General features: G+C 42.1%; 1 protein-coding gene across 1 annotated transcript; it reads left to right on the plus strand.

Annotated features, from left to right (window-relative positions):
• The first annotated feature begins 8883 nt into the window (after nucleotides 1-8883).
• gpr61 (G protein-coupled receptor 61) lies at nucleotides 8884-15876 on the plus strand. Its single transcript, XM_030056758.1, has 2 exons — nucleotides 8884-9061; nucleotides 11646-15876. The coding sequence occupies exon 2, from the start codon at nucleotides 11942-11944 to the stop codon at nucleotides 13358-13360; it is 1419 nt and encodes a 472-aa protein (XP_029912618.1). The 5' UTR covers nucleotides 8884-9061; nucleotides 11646-11941; the 3' UTR covers nucleotides 13361-15876.
• The last annotated feature ends 2636 nt before the right edge of the window (nucleotides 15877-18512 follow it).

Consider the following 18512-nt stretch of genomic DNA (forward strand, 5'->3'; position numbering starts at 1 on the left):
TTGATCTCCATTAAAATATGTCCACATTTTCTAGATGGTGTAAAAAGATCACAAATTGTGCCAGAGACGTGGCAGGTGGCTGCGTCAGTGTTTCACTTTTTTTGCAAACTTCTTGCATTTGCGATGTTCTCATGAATATGTATCTTATGACTATTTCTGTTTTCTAAAGTTCATTTGGACAGTTACTGTGACTAATGTTTATTCATCGGCTGTCAAAAACCAGAGAGAGAATGTTTTACGCAATGTGAGCAAGTGTGAAGTATTAACATACAATAACTTTTATTCATTTCAGCAGTAACTCCAAAGTTTTTCAGCTGTTCTGATGCTGAAAGTACGACTAACTTCGCTTTCACAGCCTTGAATAAAAAGATACAACACACACACACACACACACACACACACACACAAAAATCAATCGTGACATGGCGTTGAGTTTCATATAACATCATAAAATCATATTTTTCTTATTACAAGTGCACTTGTTCTAACACTACTGACAAAATGTGCCAGTGGGGTCAGATAATTACAGCTGTTTCCAATGCCATCTGACAGAAATAATGCAGAAAGAGGCAGATCAATCCATTAATACTGAGAAAATAACACTCAAGAAAATTATTAAAGCAAGTTCATTTGCATTATCCATTCAGTCGCAAGGGCTTAGATAAAATAGCACACTGCCAACAGGGAAATATAATACTTTGTGACCTTTGTCCTTTGCTTTTATTCAGTGTAGCTAAAAGTTTAGTATTTAATCCCATCATTCTGTCACTTGCTTTGTCTCAGTAAAAGCTTTCGCTTGTACATTCCTGGAGTGACAATCCCTGGAGTCACAGTTCTCTCTTCAAGCATGACACTGAATGCACAGGCACACACAAAATGCATTTAATCTTGTTGTGTTGACTACCACTGTCTGTCCGTTCTCTAGTGACATATGAATAATAAAATTTGATACAAATCAAATGACAGAAACATTGTGAAGGAATGAGCACATTTGTTATGTAACTGCCTACCCATTTTCTCTGAGAGAGAGAGAGAGAGAGAGAGAGAGAACGAGCAAGAGATAAATAGACAATAATCCTCTTTCTGAACAAAGTTACAGATTACACCAATTTCTCTAAAATTAAAATGGTTGAGCCAACAATTTAAAGGTAGGCTGCAAATCCAGCCAGACAAAACAGTTGTTTGTTCTAGATGCTCACTAAAAGGCACGGCACTGCTCCATCAAATGTGAGACATGACGGACGTTGACTTTACATCTAATTGTGATGAGATGAAGCATGTCGACTCAGCATGTGGAAGATGGGGGGAAATAGAGCGCATAGAGTATAAAATATCAATATAAAATCTAACAAAAATAAATATAAATGGCAATGTATGGTCTTTGTGAGAAAGTAAGCTGAAATGAGTAGGAAGGCCTTGTGTGGGAGCCCAGGGAGGGGATGTGATGCACAGGCCGACTCTGCTGGTATCGATGGCCTTGGGTTTGCCTGATGATCCCTCCATTAATCAGCCGATGACTTCACAGGCCAAGGTCCCGCAAGATTGATACTGAGGCTGTAGTACATCCTTCGAATCTGCCCTCTCTTTTCTAAATTATGTGCTAGCCTTGCTACCTTCCTGCGGGTGTTTTTACAGCAGGGGGATGAAATACCAGCACTCACGTATTTATCGCTATACGAAGTGTCATTTCTTATGTTGAAATGCTTTGAAAATCTCTTTCAGTGCATGAATGTTTATAGCATACATAAAATGCTTTAAAGCTGCGATACTGTTCAGTATTCTTATTTTGATTTGAATTAAACTGCAACTGCTGAGTGGAAGCTTCACATATCAAATAATTTTCAGTTCAAATGTTGCAGCACTTGCTTGATTGAAAGGATGTTAACAAACATTTAATGAGGAGAGCCAATCAGTCAGTTGTGTTTGGCAAAGATACGATCAAGACAACTAGGAGCTGGGAAACTTTCCACTTTCCTTCTTCCCACCTCAAAGCCTTCAAGTGGTCAAGATGGGAACAGTATGGATGTTAAGATAATTAATATTTAACAACTAATGCCTGGAAACTGGACACCACTGTTTTAGATGCATTCTGCCTCCCATTTCCCTGGTTTCACTGGGATGAATGAGTCTTTCTCTGTCCTGTGTTAGGACAGAGAAGGACGGATTCTTATTGTCTTATGACCATGGGGGTAAAAAAAAAAGAAAAAAAAAAAGAAAAAAAGAAGCCAGTTGTATGGCTAATATGAACAATACAGAGTATAACAGAGTCATTAACAAGAGAGCTAGTACTTTGACATATTTATCCTGCATATGTGGGTGAGGTGGCTAGTCACTGTAAGGTAATGTTACTGCTAAAGTGTGAAGAGAGATGGACAACACAGATGGTCAAGCAGTGGCACTCATTTGAGTCCCACTCAGTGTTTAGTGACTACTGTTTATAGCTAGAGTTCAGCTTCATACATTCAGCCTACTCTGGTTTTCTGGACTTTTTCTAAAACACTCCTCTTCTCTCTGGTTTTCCATGGTGTTGGCTGTGCTCATTATCCTATGTCCAAGTTAAACCATGCTAGTAGGAGTAAAGTACAACTGGACACATGGGTGTGGTATACTAGGGAGGCATGGCGTGTTTTTACCTTCCTACCTAATGGCTGAATTTAACATTTCACAATAATGGTCCCATTGAGAGTCAACGGCCTCTATGATGATTCATGCTGTCAAATCTTCATGTTTATTTTTTCAGCCCTCTTCAGTACTGGAGGGGGCATGACCCTTGTGTCCCTTTTTTCCTTTTTACTCTGTCGGCTGTTATTCATCTCTTGAAAAAGCACACGAAATGAAGAAAAAGCACATACATCATTTTAAAATATTGTATGTGCCATGAACAAGCAGAGACTTGAAAAACCATTTAAAAACCATTTAAATACAGTTGTTATACACTGGTGGCTCACTGGATTAGGGCGCGTTGCAGCGTCCTGGGTTTGAATCCAACCTCAAGCCCTTTGCTGCATGTTATCCCCTCTCTCTCCCCTTCCCCTTGTGTCTCTCTCTGCTGTGACTGTCAAATAAAGCAGAAATGCCAAAAAATTATCTTAAGAAAGAATGCCACAATATTGCACAATAAATAATCGTATGCCACAATATTGCTTGATGTTCACAGAACTGCATGTTGGGAATATGGAGCCCTACAGTTTTGACAAAGGGTTACAAGTTGGAGGGCCATCCAAATGGACTTTTCTTGTCTGACAAGGAAGATTCAGACGTCCCAGTGGTCTTGAATGTATCATTAGAGTTGTCCGCCCCACCGCCCACAAAGGATGGATTTGTGGAAAAAAGCACAAATCCACAAATTTACTTACTTAAATCAACAAATCACATTTTAGCAATGCTTTCCCTTCTTTGAACATCTTTGAATGTATACATACAGTTTATGAATAGAGGTGAATTCATCAGGGCCCCTTTGACCTCTGAATGCTGATACCAAATGAATCCCATCTGGTCTTTTGGCTCTGGGTGTAAACAAGGAGGATGGGGAGTTTTTACTGCTGCACATGTCCATGTGTGTGTTTCACTGTAATATGCAGCGCATATTTCTGGTCCAGGTGTTTGTGATGTTGGGAGCGGTGTGTCCTCCAAGCAGATGAAGGTCGTCCCATGCCGCAGTGCTTCACAGGCCCCAGAAGGCCAGTTGTGATCCAACCAAGGGCGTCTCACACCTCTCACCAAACTCACACTCGAAGGCAAGTGAGCGTTCTTCACATGAGCTGCCACCTCTGGAAAGTCAGCGCTGACACTTACATTTTGCAGGGAGGTGTTTAAGGACATTAGATTTTACTTTATTTTATTTGTAGGGTGGCATCCACAGTGACAAAACAGGCTGGAATACATCATATCATTTGTATTCAAGACCCCCTCAGTGTGGGATTTCATTGGAGTGTTTTTACAATACTTCTAATGAATGACTAATGAATGAGTGAGCCTAATGAAACTACATTATTTGCGGTCTATAAGTGAAAAAAAAAAAACAAAAAAACAATTGCTCCAGGGAAAGTCATGATGTTCTCACAATAAAATGTGTCATTCAAAAGAGTCATCAAGCATCTGTGGGCTGGAGCTGATGATGCCTTGTTTTTTTTTTTTTTTTCAGTCCCATTATTTGATGATACAAAGACTTGGCTTTAAAATCACTATCAATGATCTGACAGTGTTACAAAAAAAAATGACAACATATTGTACAAGAGCTATAGGAACTAATACACATCATTGTGCTCATCAGACACGATTTCCCAGAGAATCAAGGAGCTTAAACACCACTGAGCTAAATAAACTCTTGATCACATTACATAGAGAAGTTTTACACATGGAGCCCTGGAGACAACAGCAAGAAGTTCATATGAAATGTTTACAAAAGGGCATACATGGATTCTACAAACAAATACAAGCCTTTTCTTTAACATGAGCCAGGAGTTGGACACATGTAGACAATGATGGATGTATTTTCCCACACTGTCTTCCCTCCTGTTTTTGAGAATGCCAAATTAACAGGCTCCCTGGTGGTTGTGCATCCCTTGACAGACAGTGGCCAAAGGGGAATCAGCATCCAGTGGCTGTGTGTGCATTGAAGATGACAGTGCCAACCTGGTGCCAACAGAGAGTACTAATTGTGCCTATTTAGGCTTCAAGGCATGACTTTGGGAAATCACATGGCACAAGACCGGATTGAATGGCAGAGAGCATACCTCATACAGCTGCCCGGGCTCAGTAGGTGTCTCACATTGTGCATTATATCTCCTGGTGCTGTATCTATTTATAGTCAACCAGTTACAGTACACCTATACCATGTATCCTTAATTGTGCTAATAAACCCTATGGTAAAAATATAAAAAAAAAAAAAACAATGGATATAAAACATTGTGTAAACTCATGAGGCTCAATAAATGAAGGACATAATTGTGCTGTATGTATATCCATTATAGGATGCAATCTTTTAATGTAAGCAGCATGATAAAGCAATGGTTTAACTGTGCATTGCATGAGAAACATAATGATCAACTCCTTGTCATTGCATTTTTAGCGGGACTGAAATGCTCAGGTGTTGCATCAAATGTAGCACAAGTGAAATAACTTGTTCAGAGTTAGGCAGGAAAGAACACAGAGTCTCTTGTAAAATATGTTCCCTCTCAAGCAGCTATACTGCAGCTTTTCTGTTAACATTTGGTGACTGCTTGACTTTCTGTTCCTCTCTCTCTCTCCTCTCCCTCTCCCCCCCTCCCTCCTTCTCTCTCTCCCTCTGGATTTGAGCAGAGGGAGAGTGATACCCTGAGAAGTCTATTTTAGGCCACTGCTCTTTTCCAAAGTCCTTGCGGCTAGACTTATTTAAATAACAATTATGATAATTTGTGATAACAGTAGCTGAAATGTTTGAGGATGCACAACGGTGCTTCGGGGGCCTTTATCAGCTAAGTGTGAAACCTCCCCCGTCTGGTGAGGTGCATGATGGGCTAGTAATCAGTCTGGTATGACCTTCCAGGTAGATGTTTTCCAGGGTGCTGTGGGAGGATAAAGCTGGAGTAATGCTGATGTAGCGCTGGTAAGATGCTGACTGCCCACATGCTTTGTGAGTGTACTGACTACTATGTATCGCAGAGGAAAATAAAAACTCTGAATAAGTCATTTTCATCAGTTTACCCATTAATTTGCTGCTAATGATAATATACTTACTCTTACTCTACTGGTAAATCATTCTTGGTTAATTTTTCATGTACTGAATAAACATGAGAATGCGACTCTAACAAGAACCACTTCCAAAATGGCAGAGCAGCGCAGTTAAGCTCTGTGCAGAATAATATGAGAGGTTGGTTTAGATGTTGAATAATTAAGCATTCCTTAGGGGTTCCAACTCAAATATCTGCCCTGCTTGTGATAATGATGACAGTGCTGCAGTGAGCATGCGTTTTTGTGTGCATGTGTATGATTATCTATGTGCAAAGAGACAGCACATGTACATCATATAAATACATCGTTGTTTGCATGTGTATGCTGCAACCTATGCCAAAATACTAAACTGAAATGCAGATTGCATACCAAAGAATGGACAAAAAGACAAGTATATAAAAAATCCCTTTGTGCTATTCTTTCATTTTTTATATACTTGTGCTTTAAAATGCATCACACCTTTTTCTACAGTACATTTGTGTGGCTGAAAGCTGTAAATCTCACAGTGAAATATAATAATGTCATGACCATGAAACTACCTTGATAATGGCGCTGTGATTAACAAAGTTGGCATTTCTGCATTGCTCTTAGACTACTTAAAATATCTCGACGTTATTAAAGGCTCTGGCCCTAACCCACGTTAAGCTCAGCCATCACCATGAATCAATGGGCTTTATAAGTGCTGATTTCATTTCATTCATTCTTTGTTATTTCTCATCCTTAAGAGTGTTGAGGATACTTGCCAATCTTAGAGCTCCCCCTACTGTTCGTATCGGCGATCACAGTGTGGAAAGCTGTATTAAATCAGCAGTGTGTAACAGGACATGATTCAGCCCATCAGGGTTAAGTTTGGGGGGAGGAATCGTGAGCAAAAAAAACAATAAAACCAAAACAAAAGATCATGCAGTTTTCTCTATAAACTGTACTAAAAGAATTTAGTGTCCCTGAAGCTTCTGCATCATCTCCAAAATTACTGAGAGCACATGGCCAAACAACAACAACAACAACAGGCAGCATTGTTTTGAAAATGTTCACACATGGACACACTTTGAGACTGTACAGCATGTACAGAACCACACTACTCCTAGTGACTGATGTGTGTGTGTGTGTGTGTGTGTGTGTGTGTGTGTGTGTGTGGTGTTGGTGTGCCTCTCAGCCACTGAGGTTGATGCACTTTGTTATCTCCTGTGGGTGGAAAGGAGGGGTGAGGGGGTGCAGGGTGAGGAGGGTGGTACCCAGGCAAGCAGGGAGGCTGAAGTCAGGGTTGCCATGGAAACCATTGTATTTTCCTCCCTTGTGATTGGTGCTGCTGGAGTGAGCAAGTATCTGCTATTTCTGTCATTATTCAACACCTCAGACACGAGCACAGTCACAGGACACACAGTACAACACACACATATGGGGGAGGTGGTGTGTGTGTGTGTATGTGTGTGTGTGTGTGTGTGTGTGTGTTGGGGGAAAAACAGAGATAATTTTAAGAATACAGCTTGCACACACACTAACAAAGGCTCTTCTATAGTCTGTTTTTTACCTTTAAAAAAAGTATCCCTGATACAGTTAAGCTCTATACATGCAAGTCACATTATAGATAATTTTGTACCTTAAGTCTCCTTAACACAATTAGGTCCTGAAATACATTTCGAAGAAAATTGAATTTCTTTGGCCTTCTCTTTGTACCTGTAAAGCAGATAAGTGAGCACAAGCTTTCTGGGACAGGCACACACAATAGACACCTGACTGTTCCTGCTGCAAAATGCCTACAAACAACAGTGTGGAGGATGTAACAGCTACCGTGTGATGCTGATATGAATAGTGATATGGTGATCTGATCAATAACTGATCATGTGCTTGATTTGCCAATTGATTTATCAGCAAAAAGAGGCCATGAATCATGACCTAATCAGAGTTTGTGATTGCGTTGTCGTAGGTCTCAGGCTGGAGAGCTGAGCCTCCAGTGATGAATGGATCCCTTAGGAAATACAGTATGAGCTTCGAGCACAAAAGAAAGATGTCATATACAGATGAATTGGACGATCAGTCATGGGACAGTGTGCTAACTTGTTTACATCTGACAAACTTCATGAGAAATGCACTCTACTGAGATATCCATTAAAATAACAATAAAAAAAAACAGACACCTATCTTACAAAACAAAATTCCAGGGCTTTGCTTTTTAAGCAAAGTAGCTGAGTTACAGTGTAAGTTCACAAAATAATGACACTTTTACAGACTGGATTTTCAATATTTTGTAAATATCCCCAGACAAATTCATGACATTCTGGTTATTAACTCTTTCACTGCAGAATCTGCTGGATTCCACTCTGGTGGTAAACAAACTCATTCTTCAGGAAGGTAATAGCTCAATATAATACGCATGCTCTGTGGGCTGAGTTTTTTTGTAAATGTTAATCTCTCTGCTCATTAACATTAACCACTGGGGTTCTTTTCCTCTCTGCAAATCAATAATCCAGCCTCGTGAGAAGGCTTTCGCAGGATTGTGCATCGAGGGAGATCTAGGCAAACCCAGTGTAAGGAGATAGAGAGAGAATTAGAAAATGTTGAACCCCAGAGTAAAGGTGATTTTCTCCCCCAGTTGTTGGGTATTTTTGCGCCTGCTGGGGGGACCTGATGTGACCTGCACTGAGGTTGGTGGAGCAAGGTGAGAGAGAGAAGTGAGGGAGTGAGATCCAGATCCAGGTCCATCAGCCATCCTTCTACCAGGAGCCCAGGGGAAGTGAGGCACTAAGACCCAGTGGAGAGCAAGGAGGCTCGGTGCTGCCTGCCCACCCGCCGCCTGCCTGTCTGCTCTGCACTGCTCTGCAGTTGCCCTGGGCGCGTGCCGGAGCCAGTACACGTGTGTGTGTATGAGTGTGTGTGAGGGGAAGAGTGTGTGTGTACGCCCTTTGTGCATCAGAGGCTGGAAGACAGGAGCCCTCTCCTCCTTTTTGTTCCGTCTCTGCATTCTGCTTCTGCTCTGCCACCTGGATCGAAGACCTGGCTAAAAGGAGAAGTGAGAGGGAGGTGTGCGTGTGTGTGTGTGTGTGTGTGTGTGTGTGTGTGGTGTGGTGTGTGTGAGCGTGCGTGTGTTCTGTGTATTTGTGGGGATGGGGGGCGGTCAGCTTGGGAACAGGAGGGGGGGGTGGGGGGTGATGACGAGATGAAAGGGCCAGGTGAGGAGGAGACACAGGAGCGCCCCTCTCCTCTCTCCCACCTCTCCCTCTCTCTCTCTGACGTGGTGTATGTGGTGTGTCAGTGTGTGTTTGTTGTGTGTGGGAGAGAGCGAAACAGGTCCTCTTCCTTCAGCAGACTGTGAACCTGGACAGGAGAAAGCAGCCCTCTCCAGACTGAGGTATGTCACTGCCTTATTATCACCACCTGCTCTAAAAATCAGGAGATGCCAGCCTGTGGGGAGCTGCAAGTTAGGATGCTGGGGAGGTGGGACAGTGAGGGGCACATGCAGCCTGGACAGAGAGGGGTGCAATCAGACTGAAGAGGATGAGATTAAGGACAGTCTTTTATATATCATATCATATCATATCATATCATATCATATCATATCATATCATATCATATCATGTTTATCCATGCCAAGGAACTGCATAACTTGCCTCATTTCACTTATGTCAGTGCAATCTCCTCTCATTGTACAGTTTTTTGGATTGCTTTATTTGCAGCTCACTGTATGTTGTTAAGTGTGACCTGTTCTATTCATTGGCTGCGGAACGAACAGTGAAGGTGCACCATAATGAAAGGGACAGTTGAACAACAGGCTAGTTTTCTCCTTGCAGTAAACACTGAGTCATGTGCGTATGATAGGGTCATATGGTTTCCAATTGGCAGCCAGCGAGGCTCTACCGTGGCCTTATATTCTTGCTTCGTGTGAATTCGGAGCTCCTGCAGCACAGCGGGTCGAATCAGACTACTTTTAAAATTTAACTCCCTTTCATTACTTTGAACATGTTAAGTGGGGAGGCTCTGTTACATGCAAGCCACACAGCACTTTCATAGTCTCCTTCTCACATTATTTTAACTGTTTTCTTTGAGTGTTTGGAAATGGGAAATAGGGATGGACTGACAGACATTTTTTTTCCCCATTCTGGTTGCTGATTTTTTTTTTTTATTGCAAATTTTTATGTGCTTTAATTTAAGGGTGTAAAATAAAAGGTCCTTTGAGAGAACAAACCACTTTCCTCAGGAGACTGTGTGTAATGTTGATCATCATAATGCTGCTTTCTTTTGCAGCAAGAATGTCAATTCTGGTGGTCCTTGGAGTAGGTGACTCCAGCATAATAGTCCCTCTCAATCTGATTGGGAAACCCAAGACACCAGAAAGCAATAAGCCCATCAATGCTGATTGGACCAAGCATCTCCAGAGGGCTGTTCCACAATTGTGGAGACATAATAGCCGAGGCATTGTTTATACTTTATTTAATTGAGCTGAAGGTGACCATAACCTTTTGACCTATTTCACAATGGCCACTGGCTTAAGCCTGATTGCCATGCTTCATGTGCATGAGGGGAGGGAAAAGAACAGGCGCCTAGCAGCGATGAATCCTGTCACACTTGTGAAATGGAAAACTTGCACATGCAGGTGTGTAGCATATGGAAATGTACCAAAGGCTTAGTGCTTGTTCCATGGCTTTGACAGTGTGTGGGGTTGTATCCAGGTGAGGTTGTGACAGTAAACATGGCACAGGGCGTCTTGATTACTACACTGGTCATAGCAGAACTGTGCTCGGTGCCACCATTACCCCTAACTTCAGATCATAACCTCGCATAGCTATTACCTCTTTTCTTCTCCCAGTTTCAGCTGTTTGATGGCCCAGATAAAACAGATTGTATTCAGAAGAGTAAAAACAGTCTTATGATAACGAGCAGTACAGTATATCGAAAGATGCTAGGGGATTAGAAGAGCAAAGTGCAATGTCTGCAACATCAGTTAGTCATGTTCAAACTGACCATTACTAGACATGAGTCGCAAAATCACAAGACACATGACATTTCGTGAAATGATGGAAATAGTAAGTGTTTGATCACTCCATACAGGGAGCTCTGTAATGCTGAGTTTCACAGTTTATTTTCTCATCCAGTTAGCTTTCTGACTCTGTTAAGGGGGACATATGGTCCACTTTGTGCTTTTAGCTTGTCCCTGGGGCACTGACTGTCCTGAAAACACGCATCTGAAGATGCAGATGTCAAATATGTATTAAATTATGACCCAAGCTACAAGTGAATGGAGACTACATGAAGTCTGTGGCTTTATGGTTATCACAAGGGTGATATGACGTGGTTTGCATACGTCAGATAAGGATCACTGTAATTGAAATAATGCCGTGTTAAACAAAGGACTACATTTTAAAGAGGTTTTCTGCATTTTTTAATTATAAGCAAGAAATGGGGAACTGCTTGCAGACCGCCAGTTTTACATAAATTGTAAGTCTGATTTGATTTGGCTGCATAGATCGAGTCAAAACAAGTGTATCAGTGTGTGATGCATTTGCATCAAACACTGCATGGGTTTCAAACTTTCCATTTTTTATATTTTTTATATTTTATATATATATATATATATACATATATATAATTTTCATGTTTCTAGACTATAGCCTCCTAGCTTATTGTGTTTTATTCAACCTACTTTACATTGCAGGGACCTGTGAGGGTTTCTCTAGTACAATATTCTATAAGTAACATGATTTCTCAGTATTATTTGGTGACCTATTTTATATGTCAAAACAGCCCTCATTGGGTCTCGAGCTGAGCTTTGAAAAACACAGTGTTTCATCAAATGAACTCAAACACATTGTGAGAATACTGTGACAACCAAAACACACGCTTCCTTTCAGTGCACAAAGCTCTTCATTGGAGCTGTTTTCACCGTGTGCATCTTCACTGATGTCTATTTTTGAACGGGAATATCTCTTTTGTTTCAGATCACCTCTCCCATTGAAGGTTACACTGAAGAGAGAGGGATGCCTTCAGTTGGATTAGAGAGATAAAAGCTGCTGCATCTTCAAGGAATCAAGCGAAGCCTCCTGTGATATTCTGTAAAGCCGGGGGCTGAGGTTCATCCAATCAACAGATTTCTACTGAGGTCAGGGTCTCTGTGACTCCAGCTGCCATGACAGACACCACTGCCTGAGCTCTTCAGTGACACCCTACAGCAGGGGAGGATGGGTGATGGGCCTGTGATTGTCAGCGGCCTCTCTCCTTTCTATCCCATCCTCTCATGGAGCGTCCTGCCACACCAAGCCCCCTCTGGAACACCTCACTCTCTGGCCTCCCCTGGTTTCGAGCCTCACTGCATCCTAATGCCTCCAACGTGACCCAGCCCGTCACAAGCAGCAGAGGTGGGGTGGATCTGACCCAGTCCCTGGCTCTGTGTGCCATGCTCATCATGGACGTGTTGGCAGTAGTTGGGAACTTGGCTGTGATGACTGTCATCACCAAAACACCGCAGCTGCGCAAGTTTGCCTTCGTGTTCCACCTGTGCCTGGTGGACCTGTTGGCAGCCCTGGTGTTGATGCCCCTGGGGATGCTGTCAGACCGTGTGCTGGTGGATGAAGCGCTGTGTCGGAGCTACCTCTGCTTGAGTGTGTGTCTTGTGAGCGCTGCCATCCTCACTATTTCTGCAATCAACGTGGAGCGGTACTACTACATCGTTCACCCCATGCGCCATGAGGTGAAGATGACAGTAGGGGTGGTGGTGATGGTGCTGGTGGGGATCTGGATCAAGGCTGTCGTCATGTCAGCCCTACCTCTCTTGGGTTGGCTATTCCAGGGCAACCAGGGTTTGGGGACTCCTCCAGTTTTACTTCCTGGACAGAGACATTGCTCCTTGCACTGGGCGGGGGGCAGGACCACACGCCTGCTCTTCATGGTCTTCTTCACCTTCATCTATTTCCTGTGCCCCATGCTGATAATTCTGGTGGTATACTGCAACATGTTCAAGGTGGCCCGAGTGGCAGCCATGCAGCACGGCCCCCTGCCCACTTGGATGGACACGCCGCGACAACGATCCGAGTCCCTCAGCAGCCACTCCACCATGGCAGCCAGCCTGGGCGGAGCCGGGGCCCGCACCACTCCTCAGAGGACATTCAGTGGAGGAAAAGCTGCGGTGGTCCTGGTGGCAGTGGGGGGCCAGTTCCTCTGCTGCTGGCTGCCCTATTTCTCCTTCCATCTCTACTCGGCTGTGGTGTCTACCTCTCCTGCCTCGCTGGCCCAGCTAGAGGATGTGGTCACGTGGATTGGCTATTTTTGCTTCACCTCCAACCCCTTCTTCTATGGTTGCCTGAACCGGCAGATTCGTGAGGAGCTGGGGCGTCACCTGGCTTGCCTCTTCAAGCGGGCTGGGCCCAGTGAAGGGGAGCAGCTGCCCAGCCGGGAGGCCTCCATTGAGGAGAACTTTCTGCAATTCCTTCAGGGCACTGGGTGCAATCTGGAGCCCTGCAACTCTCACAGCAGGGCCAGCCCAGAGGAGCCAGAAACTGAAGGCCCTCAGACCCCGGCTGTTCAAGAGAACATGCCAGCTGACTTCCACATCCCCGGGCAGATCCTCGAGGAGACCTCAGAGTTCATACAGCGGCAGCAACTGAACAATGAGCTAAATGTATCAGAGAACTGCTGCAAGACTGTACCTGAGCTGTAACTGCCTCTCATGTACTGTAGATAATCTATTTTGCTGTCTAGTAATCCAATTGATACGCTTGGTTTTATTCATATTTTCTAAAATTTGTTGAATGAACATGTCACTTGTTCAAGCTGAAAATCCAGTGAACTGCAGAACACAGTATCTTCTTTGAAGAATTTAAATTATGTAGCTTTTCACAGAAAGAAAAAGCTGATGTTTCATGTATATCATCTCAAACACCTTCCAAACAGTCAAGACACTGTAATGTTGTTTGGTTTGAGAGTTAGTGACAGTCATAGACTGTCAAGTTGTTTTCTGTGCGATCTCAGCTGATGAAAGCTGAACCTTGTTGTGTTAATCACAGCTCAGTGAAGTGATGTTCAGTGGATAAAGAGCCAAGGATCCCCTGAAGCTTTCAGAGAGAAAAAAGAGTTCAAGCTATACAGAAAACTAAGAAAAGAGCTATCAAAAGAAAATATCACACAGATAAAACAGTACTGATATATATTGCCAGTGAAACGCCCCTTTGAGCTTGAAATGAATTTGTTTGCCATTGAAACAGCAGTTCCTCACTGGACATAAAATGATGATGGCACAGTCACTGTATGATAGAGCCATGATATACCAATACAACAAACAGGCTTCCATTCAAGTCTTCTCTCTTTGTCTTTTGATGCAAAATCATCTTTTGCTCCTTTAATTTAGCTAGAGGGGAAATACCAAACACACTTGGCCCTGGATAATCTTAGCTCTAGTGTACGGAGTTCCTTCATTTTGGTTTTCAAGACTTGAAGAAGCCCCTTGACAATCAGTTCTTCAATTTGAATCAATGATGCTGTAGGTTCTCTATGGCCATTTAAATATGTGAATACTGTTTTAATATTTGAACATCCCAAAACATCTCACTATCCCTCTATTGAGACATCAGCACATAATCCCACGGGTTTTATTTCACTGCCTGTTGCAAGCACAAGTTCAGAAAAATAAAAAATCAAACAGCAAATATGTAAAAGGTAAAAGAAAAGGTGGTTGCAGTCACTGTAGTTGCCATTGCCAATTTGTGAGATGATAAGCAATGGATCTGCAGTCACAAAAATAAATGTGTTTACTCCATTCACACACCTCCTGTTGCAACCCCCCTTCAAAAAAAGAAAAAAAAAAAAAAAAAAAAATGCTGTTGTTTTCCTCGGATGACATGTGAGAATATTCACAGCCATCTTTTTTTAAATGTCTCTTCATTAAAATATTCATTGTGTTAAACAGGATCATTTCACAGCTGGTGCTGCTAATGGTATTTATTGTAAACAAGCTCACACATCAGTGTATTTTTAACCTTATTCTGGGAACACTGTTATCATGGTTATCTGTTTTTAGGCTTGTGAGCATCACCTCCTCGCTGAAATCATCTCACATTGTTAGACTCGTGATCTTCACCTCCTTACAGACAACCCCCTACCCCAACTATTCAAAGAAAACATAACGTCTGGTTTCACCGACGATGAAAGCTTGAGGGATTAGGGTTTGTTGTTAAAATGTCAGCTACAGCATATTACAAAATTTCAGTTTAAACAGGGTGTAGAAATAAGGGTCCATAAGGATAGATTTGAACATTGTGACCAATCCCCATTAGCCACTGATGTCAGTGCTGTTTACAGGTAAACTTTGGCCAATGCTGCACACAAGAACAATATGAGTGTTGTTATGTTTAGCTATAAACAACCAGGCTTGTTGTGGCTACACAGCACACAGGTGTGACAATGCTTACACATGGCAAGGTTTCCCTTTGGCCTCATTTAGCAACAAATGGAAGACACTGGTGATACTTTCTCTGATCTCAGGTGGAATACAAACAATTTGCACAAGTCGCACATATAGCAAAGACAAATATTGCAAAGAATTTATGAGGCAAAAAATATCTCCTCACACATTTTTTTGTCTGTTTTTCTGCTTCTTTTTTTTCCCTGCTGCCCTTCTTCATCTATTTTAGATTGCCTCATACCGGACACAGTCTGTTGGCATGATCACAAGACACTCAACACAAGGCACACAGGGAAGGTTTATATTTTGTTGGGAGTCGGAGCAAAAAGACCTCTTTGTCAAAGGAAGACATAACGTTCTTAATTTTCTTGAGAGATGACTTCGCTGCAGACTGTTTTTCAATTGGGCTAGTCATATCATCTTGTTAAAATGTAAAAAGATGCTCCTCTTGCGTCAAGAGATGGGATGGTAAGGCGAAGCCCAAATGAGCTGAAATTGAGTTATAGCGATAAAAATCAAGTGCAACACGGAGCACTACAGTAGATCAAATCACTGCCATGACCATTAGCACAATCCTCAAAGTTATAACTTTTTTTTTCTGCCATTACAGTAGCTCTGTTGCACCAGTGCTGTCACTGTCTACCTTTCTGAAGACAAATAATGCCCGTTGGTGGCTTATTTCAAACCTACAACATATTTTACTCTAAGAAATATTACTACACAAGTATGGTAGCAAGACAATTTCAAACTGCCTTGATTTATCACACCAGCTAACAGGGATCATAAGAAAAAGAGGTGTGAGCTTGAGCTAGATAATCACTTGATATTTCCATCCTTGACAGAGCTAATGTACTGTCTGCATACCGATCAGCTGTAATGTAACGGGCATCTCCTCATGTTTTCATACATGCGATGATATTGTGTACTGGGTTAAGTCACACTGTACAATCCGGGGTCTTTACAGGGCCCATCATGTTGAGTGTAGATCAATCCATTGTTCAGTCAGCTGTACTTTGTTTACCCTATAGCCACAAAATTGCCCTGACAAATCAGATTAATGGTAAAAGGTTTGTTTCTGTTCCCATCTGCTGATTACGAGGAAGGAGACATAACCTGTTTTGAGGATGAATGGTAGACATTCCTAAATATTCCCTCCTTAAGGAGTATTTGGGATATTTTTAACTGCAGTACTTGGGTTTTTTCACATGAATCATTAGTACAGGATGTTCATTTTCCCTCTGTATCTCTTTTGTACCTGAGCTGAAAAGACTGTTTGGATTCTTCATTTTTTTTTCTGCGTTAAGATTTTCCCTGTATTGGTTATCCATCAGATGTAATGATTAAAGAAAGAGCAACAAGATTCACATCAGTGTGGGAGCTGTTTTCATGCCAAATGGCCTTGTTGTTTTGCTGGTATATGCTTATGGTCCAGGCATTTTAAATGAATACCTTTATCTATAAGATTATCAGTCATGCCCTCTCTAGCTTTTTGGTGTCTAATCGTGTGTGTGTGTTCTTACATACTTGTCAATGCGTGTGTGTGTGTGTGTATGGTGCAGGCAGAGGGCTGCTGGGTCACCGAGGTGAAACAAAGCACTGGGAACAGGATAAAAGAGGGGTGACATTTAAAAGGAAGGCAGCATGTATGGGCTCATCAATGGGCTGGCGGTGGGGGATGTTGTGAGCAACACTGCAGCGCTCGATAACACCACTGACACCCACCAGCACTGACCTGCACACCTTAAAGGACCATACCAGTGATTTTGCATGTACACTACACAATGTATATACTTCACGTTGCTGCTGATCTTTTCCCAATGCAAGCAGTCATATTTCAAAACTCCAGTATCATTTTTCCTACCTTTTACCAAGCCTCTGGTTTCCACTCATCCCCCTACGATATGACAATGAATTCCAAAGACTTCCAACTTTCTTCACACCAGTTTCTCATCACCTTAACAAAGTCGTCCACATTAGTTTTCCTAAAAGCAGCAGCACTGTTGTGTTTTGAGAGAAGGAGTCTCTCCACTGAAAAATATTCTCCTGGGAAACATTTGCTTACACAGCAAATTATGATGACGTCTTTAGCCACAGAAGCAGAACATCATATGGTCAAATATTCAAATTTTAAAATCGAGGGATTTTGATCATATGTTGTTGCAATGCAAAATGTGAGTAACATGTAAATGGGCCAAACATTCAAAAATTCTGGTTTGGTTCTTTAACCAAGACTTGAGGTTTCACATAATGCAATCACAAGCTCCCCTAAAGCACGATGATGAGGAGAGTCTTAGTAGAGGACAATATCCCCTATTGATTTCCTTTATTAACATCTCTAGTGAGTGGGTTTTACATCCTGAGGGAACTTACATGTGGATTCAGCAACACATCCCTGATATTTTGTACATCTGCGTGTTGCACACATCTGAAATAATGTAAAAGGGAACAGGATTTGTTGGCAGCAATATTCAGTTTTGGGGTGTAGATTTTATTATGTGAGATAATCTTCCATGTTTCATCAACAGGAACAATGTCTAATTGGACTGGATAATATCAGCATTACATTAATATCATGATATGAGACTAAATATCATCTGGGATTTTGGATATTTTAATATCATGATAAATAAATGTTATCTTTTCCCCATTTTAAAGTTAAATTAATTTGTTAATTTGCCTCTACCTGCTTGGTCATCACATCACAAAAGAGTGTTTATCAAAAATCTCATGTGTGTATGAAAGCACCAATACTCATCCCAACAATATTATCACAGTATCAATATGACAACATGATATTTTATTTTGTCAATATCGCCAAGCCCTTTGTCTATATATAAATCCCTTCCACCACAGAAAAACACCATCTCATCTAAGGCTCATCCTCTTTCTCTATCCTCCATATCCTAATTTTCTTCCCCTCTCCTTTGCTGCTGCCCAGCAGATGGGGTGACTCATGGCTTTAATGTTAAGTCGTGGAGGGAGCCTCCCGGAGTTTAGTGACACAGTTCAAACAGCCTGACCTTTCTGACGGGCCACAACACCCCCAATGAAAGGACAGATACCACTGATTTACTCCAGAGGGCCACTGGGTGCACAAAACATTCAACAGCTGGGTGGGCTATTAATCTGCATCATTCCTTAAACCTTAAAAAAAAAACTCAAAAAAAGAGGAAAATAGATTCAAGATGACGCAGAAAGGATGAAGTGGTGCCTGTGGTGCAGTAAGGCAAGAGAAAGTGGCTATCCGACTGTAGGCTGCACTGTGAAGCCTCCCCCAGTGGAACCGGGCTGAACTCACTCACATGAATTTCTCACTTACTTCCAAGTCTCGACTTCTCTGAGATCAGCTGTTGCCTTGGTAACGTTCGCTGATGACATTTCTGAGGGGGTAAGGTAGGAGGAGCCGAAGGTT

Source organism: Myripristis murdjan, chromosome 7, assembly GCF_902150065.1.
Source record: "Myripristis murdjan chromosome 7, fMyrMur1.1, whole genome shotgun sequence".
Taxonomy (NCBI): Eukaryota; Metazoa; Chordata; class Actinopteri; order Holocentriformes; family Holocentridae; genus Myripristis; species Myripristis murdjan.